Consider the following 7,207-nt stretch of genomic DNA (forward strand, 5'->3'; position numbering starts at 1 on the left):
ACGACTGTAATATGTATATTGAGGACCCAATATATAATCTGCATAATTTATTTCCCAGGCTAGCGGCAGGGTTAGAGTAGCTACATGAGAGAAGCAGAGGTGATCAGACCCTGTCCCGTGCTGTTGTAAATGTAAGCACCCTATCTATCACCGTGTTCCTGTAACAGCCATCCTCTGTTTACCTTGAATGCTGCTGTTTTATTTGCACGAGTCAACCTTGTGGAAAATCCATAAATCATTTTCTACGTTCAAATAGCCCGGCAGCTTAGAGTTATACACACGCACACAGCTCAGAGTTATACACACACACACGCACGCACGAAGACACACACATACACACACACACTATAGCCTGCATAATGCGAACTGCCGTGTTCTGTGTGTGCGTGCGTGTGTGCGTGTGCGTGTGTGTGTGTGTGTACCATAGATCAGGTTCCCACCAAACTAAGGACAGGTAAAGACAGATATGGGTGTTAAACGACTTTCCTCTTTCTCAGTTACAGTCTATCTTCTATAGAAAGCTTCCACTGGGATAAACAGCAAGTAAAAGCTCTCTCTCTCCTTCTCTTTCGCTCTCTCTCCTTCTCTCTCTTTCCCTCTGTCCCTCTTTCGAACTGGACACCTCACGCTCAGCCCGCTGCCATGTCTCCGTCAGCAGGTCTCCGAGAAGACACCCACCAACAGACAGCAGAGAGACGCAGCGCAAACAGACCCAAGAGAGACCTGAGAGAGACAGATGTTGCCAAGCGGAGGGGGAGGTCTGGCGGAGGGGGGGAGGGGGCAGGGGCGGAGGGGGGTCAACGAGAGCGCAGCTGCCCTGCGGATCACACAGGCCGGGCCAAGACAAATAATCACACGGCGCACGGCGCCCGGGGCCGGAGAACCGGTCGGCTCACACACCTCCGCGTAGCGAAGCCATCGTTTCCACGGACGTGGGGGGAGCTATCGGTTCATCTGACATCATCTGGCTGCTTTGATGTGGAGGCTGACCCCGTGGATCCTAGTACGATGGAGACCCAGGAATGCTCTCTGAACCGGGGTCCGGCCGAAGCGCCTCGCTGGGTCGTGTTCAGACACGGAAGACGGTGCGGCTAGCGAGGATTTATGGAGTGCGGTTCTGAAGGTGACTTAGTACGCGCTGGTTCAGTCGGAGCCCTGAGCACCCGCTGCATGAGGCCCAAGGCTTTTTAGCGTGACAGCCAACGGGAAGGCGCACGCACACACACACACGCGCGCGCACACACACAAGCGCGCACACACACACACACACACATGCACGCACACATGCCCACCAATGAAGAACACCCAGAAAAAGACACACACAAATGCACACACAAACACACACACACGCACACACACATGCACACATGTTTTCACACACATGCCCACCAATGAAGAACACAATCACCCACGGATATGCCTGCATGGACACACACACAGCTTAGGAAACATAAATGCAGAGTAAACTGTACACGCACGCGCGCACACACACACACAGTTCAGTGTCCTGCTGTATCTCCAGCTGGTAAGCCTCTGGTCAGTGTCAACTCTGTCTTTCCCCTCCTCCGTTGCCAAGAGGAAATGAAGGGATGATCATCCTCCTCTCCTCTCCCAGAACATAAACAGCTCGTCCCAAAACCCACATCCCCTGTCCAGCATGTGACCCGACGGTCAGCACAAGCTACAGCACGTAGGTCGGCGGTTAGGTGTGAGACAGGGAGAGCGCCAGTGCGATACTTCTCGTTTACGTTAGCCGCCACGACATCTGGCTAGCCCCCAGATCTGCAAGCTCCAGCCGTAGTCCCCGGGCCCAGCCTCAACCCCGGGCCCAGCCTCATCCCCGGACCCGGTTCCAACCCCCCCCACCCACTCAGGCCCCCCCAAGCTCCCAGCCCTGACAAAGCTGCTCTGTGTGACCATTGTTGGCCCTCTTCTCCGCTGTCCCTGCACTGCCTCCTGTGAAACCCAAACAGTCAGTTGGCCACGGGGCGAGGGTGGGGGGGGGAGATGAAGAGAGCTCTTCCCAGGCAGGCAGCTCGTCATCTGGTTCCAATGCTGGCCCCCGCTGGTGTGGATTACAGAGACGTATTACAGCAGAACTCGGCCTGACCCCACAGCCAGCTCCGTCCTGGGGGAACCAGGAGCCAGCCGCCAAGGGCCCGGGGGAGGGAGGGGCGGGGGGGGGGTGGTGGTGACGGGGGGGAGGGGCCGCTTCCCCCGCGACGTGTGTTTAGAGCCCTCCTTCAGCGAGTTGTTTTTTTTTCTAAGGAACGCTAGCTACACACACGCGCGCACACACACGCACAGCAAAAAAAAGAAATCACTCTTCCAGGAAAGTCTCCTTGAGACTGAAATTGCCTCAGAGGCAAATACTTCCCAGGTGCCGCCTCTCTGCAGCCCGGAGCGGGCAGCTAAGCGCGGGGAACAGGCCCGCTGTAATCTTCACACGGCACACGACGCCCCCGCTTGATCACATTAAGCGGGATAAGCAGCCGGTTTCTCGGCAAGCCTGCGCGTTTTCCTGCTCCATCAGACTCACAGGAGAGCAGGGGTGGAGGGAGGGATAGACGGAGAGTTTGTGTGTGAGAGAAAGGAGGGGGGGAGAGAGAGAGAAGAAAGAGAAAGAGTTCCCCCAAGCCCTTGTGGAGCTAATAAGACCGACAAGGACCGTGGAGCCCCGGTTCAAATACTCGGCCCGACTAGGAAAACATTCCAATAAACGCGGCGATAAATCTCACACGACGCACAAAGCGGCGTGACCGAATCGGCCCGGGAGAGAGAACGCTCGTCTCCGACTCGGCGCTCTCGCTTCTCGTCCGTCGTACGAGCTGAGCCGGCAGCCTGCGCTGCCATGCATGTAGGACAGCTGGGATTAGCACCACCAACCTATCACACCCAAACCCAAATGTGCCTTTGGACCAAAGAAGAATTCTACCATGATCCGGATTATATTAGGGCCTTTCAGGGGGTGTGATAGGACTAACCTAATAGCAGTGCAACACATGAGGTCGGAATGACAAACTCGTAGCCCAAAGTCTTACCTGTAGTATCTGGACTGCAGGTAGGTGGAGCAGACCGCCTTGGACACGTGGCTAGCGGAGCCGAAGTCGATGACCTTGACCCGGTAGGGTTGTCTGGACGGGTCCACCAGCATGATGTTCTCGGGCTTCAGGTCGGCGTGGATCAGGCCCAGGCTCTTCAGCTTCATCAGGGCGGTGGACACCTGCTGAAGGACCGGCCGGATGTACTTCAGGGGCAGCGGGCTGAACTTGTTCTGCTTCAGGAAGTCGTAGAGGTTCTGCTCCAGCATCTCGAACACCAAGCACGTGTGGTTCTTGTGCTGGAAGCACTCGTACGCGCGCACAAAGTTGTAGTCGTCGGCGTTCTCCGTGCTCAGCCGGGCCAGGATGCTGACCTCGATCTGGCCCTGCCGGGCGTACGACGGGTGGTTCTTCAGGATCTTGATGGCCACGATCTCGTTGGTGCCCCTCTTCCAGCACTTGACCACCTGTCCGAAGGTGCCCCGGCCCAGGAACTCCAGCACCTCGTAGGTGTTGGTCATGGAGCAGAGCACCTCGTGCTGCACCAGCTGGTAGTCGCCCTCGCTGTTGCCGCCGCTCGTTTTGGAGGTGGCGGTGGAGGCGGCCGTGGCCGTGGGCGCCGCGGCGCCGCTGGCGGTGTTCTGGATCATCGGCAGGCCGTGCTCCTCTACGATGGTCACGCTGCTGTTGTGGTCGAGCTCCTCACTCTTGCGCTTAAGCCCGCATCGCTGGTAGGTGTCCAGCAGGCTCACGGTGCTGCGTCGGGTCAGGTTGTGGACCGCCCCGCTACCGCCGCTGCTTCCACTGCCGCTACTGGCCAGCAGGGTGGCGCCGGAGAGCCCCGAGGCGCTGCAGGCGGAGGCCACCAGGATGTGAGCGGCTCCGACTGGGAGGAGGAGGGTCTGGTCACAGGGCAGGGAGGAGCTGGACAGGCCCAGGGGGGCAGAGCTAGTGCAGGTCTGGCTGTTGTGGCTGTAGACTTTGCTGTGGGAGCCGTAGCCGGTCATATCCCAGACCGAACTCTGCTCCACCTTCAGCCTCTTCACGCTAAAGAAGGCACTTGACTGGAGAGTGTGAGGGGAAAAGACTTGCACTTGCGAGGCCATACCTGAAAGATGAGAGGGAGGAGGGGGGGAGAAGGAGGAGAGAGGTGGAAAGAGAAAGTGAGAGGTTAGGAATGCGAGAGAGTGTCTGAAACACGAGCGGCCGCTTTAAATAAAGACTGCTTGGGTCAGGGCAGGTCATTTCAACACACACACACACACACACACACACACACAAACACACACACACACACACACATCTACGCAGATCTTCATCATCTACGTCTCATTTATGGAACACAATGGACTGACTGTAGTGTACATACTTCAACATACAGAGAGATAAGAACACACTTAGAAATATAGCTTCTGTTTTCTACTACTACTTCTGTTACTACTGCTGGCTACTGTTAATGATGTCCTACTGTTGTGGGGATGAGGGGGTTTAGACTGACCGCTGTACATTGGGTGCGTGCGTGCGTGTGTCCGGCTTTGTACATAAAAAACTCTGCTTGGTGTCTCAGTAGAAGTGTAGTCTACTCTACTCAAGAGCCCGTCTACTTTCTAAATCCACAGAGCTCAGAGCTTGAGGCGTTTAGTAGCTCTTTTGGTGCTTATTCTTAGTTAGGTAGGTACAATGCATTGATCCACTGGGAGGCTAAGCTACCGGGGCTCTCGAGCTCCACCGGCTGACTGCGCTTTGATTAACAACATCGCTGCGAGTGAGAAGCGAGGTGAAGGTGAGCCAACAGTCAGTTGTTCCATATCTACTGTATCACACTGCACCCAATCATTTCAATTAGCTGTAAACTACCAAACGTGAAAAAGCTTGCCGAGCGACAGGATGATATTCGTGAGTCAGGGGCGAATGCAACACAATATTCATAAGTTACATTTTGTGTCATATATTACGCTGACACTACTCGACTCCAAACTGCTCAAAACGAGGCAAGCTAGCTTCTGTGGGCTGAGAGGAATCCAACGATGTCCACCATTTGACTGATTTTACTGACCACTAGGTTGACGAGAAGACGACCAAACACAGAGGTTGCAAGTGGGATACCCTCCTAAATGGGAGTCTTACTCCGTGCCTCTAACGAGACGAAATCAACTCAAAACAGCTTGCACCACTGAAAAAGCAACTTCAATGGACCCCGGGCATACAAAAAGATGAAGAGGAAAAATCTTATTGCACTGTTTATATTTGAATCTATTCACATGTGAATGTTGACGTGCTGAACTCATGATACTGCATTGTGTGCCGCTAGCTCTACGGTATTCAAACAGGAGGTCTGAATGCTGACTAGAGTAGTGTGGGGAGGGAAAGCTGGTTCTCAGCAGCTCTTATCTGCGATAGGCCCACTGTAAACACCAGCAGGGCTGAGAGCAGACCTCTGTGTGAGGAGGAGGGAGGAGGAGGGAGGAGGAGGAGGAGGGAGGAGGGAGGAGGGAGGAGGAGGAGGAGGAGGAGGGCCCTCGCAGGCATCTGATGATCGAGAGCTGGGCACCAAAACAACGGTTCAGCTGAGGCAGGCGCGGAGGCTGTGACCTCCTGGGAACATCAAACAAAAAAAAACAACTAAGCAAACAAACTGCCCAAAATTTCTCTCTTTCTCTCTCTCACTCTCCCTCTCTCTCTCCCTCCCCCTCTCTCTCTCTCTTTCTCTCTCTCCCCCTCTCTCTCGTAAACACCAGGGTCTCACAGCTATTTACCAGTGGAACAGGAATGAGGTGAGGTATAAATGGTAATATCTTTGATCAAGGTGAAGGGAGGTGGAGAGGAGATGTTATCCGTGGCCTGGAGACTGAGGAGGTGAGGCGTACATGCAGGCCTGAAAATTAACACCTGCCACACCGACCAAATGCAGGTCAAATTTCCAATTGGCGACTAGATTTCGGAAGGCTGTCTGAAAAAATATATATACTTGGCCGGTAGATTTTTTAATCTACAGTCCACTTGGCAGGTAAGTAAGTAAATAAGTAAAACTTTATTTGTATAGCACTCTTTACAGCACGGATGCACAGAGTGCTGCACAGGGATTAAAAAGGCAGATTAAAAACAATATACGAAAGCGAAGCAAAAGTGCAATGACATACGGTGACTCACCGTGCGCCAAAAAGTTAATTTTCACCCCTGCATACATGGTAATGACTGATATAATACTGATAAATGGTCATGACTTTGATCCTGGTAAAGGGACATGATGAGGATAATGTTAACCATGGACTGGAGGAGCATGGGGTCAAGGGACCAGAGGGAGAGAGGAGACACTCTATTTCTGTCACTTTGTCGTGATTAATAGTCTTCAGAGTGATGATAATGATGATTACATAATACAGTATGCAAACATTACTCCCTCTCCCCTCTTCTCCTCTCCCTCTCCCCTCTTCCTCTCCGTCTCCCTCTCTCTAACCCCTCCCCACTCCTCTCCCTCTCCCCTCTTCTCCTCTCCCTCTCCCTCTCCGTCTCCCTCTCTCTAACCCCTCCCCACTCCTCTCCCTCTCCCCTCTTCTCCTCTCCCTCTCCCCTCTCCGCCTCCCTCTCTCTAACCCCTCCCCACTCCTCTCCCTCTCCCCTCTTCTCCTCTCCCTCTCCCCTCTTCCTCTCCGTCTCCCTCTCTCTAACCCCTCCCCACTCCTCTCCCTCTCCCCTCTTCTCCTCTCCCTCTCCCCTCTCCGCCTCCCTCTCTCTAACCCCTCCCCACTCCTCTCCCTCTCCCCTCTTCTCCTCTCCCTCTCCCCTCTCCGCCTCCCTCTCTCTAACCCCTCCCCACTCCTCTCCCTCTCCCCTCTCCCTCTCCGTCTCCCTCTCTCTAACCCCTCCCCACTCCTCTCCCTCTCCCCTCTTCTCCTCTCCCTCTCCCCTCTCCGTCTCCCTCTCTCTAACCCCTCCCCACTCCTCTCCCTCTCCCCTATTCTCTTCTCGTCCTACCTGAGCCCTTCTAGCTCCTCTCTGCCCAGCCCAGCCCGGACCCTGTTCCTCCTCCCTGGTGAGACGCTCTTAACCTTGATGCTCCTGGATTAGACCCACCCCTCCACACCGGAGTCCACTAAGCCAATTAGCCGGGCTTTGCTGGCCTTGGAGTGCTTTAGTATAGTATGGGTTAGAGCATGCTGCAGCAG

The 7,207-nt window shown here is 54.6% G+C and overlaps 1 protein-coding gene across 1 annotated transcript; it reads right to left on the reverse strand.

The window, feature by feature from the left end:
- Positions 1-3,037: 3,037 nt before the first annotated feature.
- LOC311329283 (homeodomain-interacting protein kinase 2-like) lies at positions 3,038-4,147 on the reverse strand (the record flags this gene model as incomplete). The annotated part of the gene is made up of 1 exon (XM_084463145.1): positions 3,038-4,147. One exon carries the CDS (start codon positions 4,145-4,147, stop codon positions 3,038-3,040), a length of 1,110 nt encoding a protein of 369 aa, XP_084319271.1.
- Positions 4,148-7,207: the final 3,060 nt, after the last annotated feature.

The sequence above is a fragment of the Borostomias antarcticus genome (assembly GCF_949987555.1).
Source record: "Borostomias antarcticus genome assembly, contig: scaffold_737, whole genome shotgun sequence".
In the NCBI taxonomy this organism is placed as follows: Eukaryota; Metazoa; Chordata; class Actinopteri; order Stomiiformes; family Stomiidae; genus Borostomias; species Borostomias antarcticus.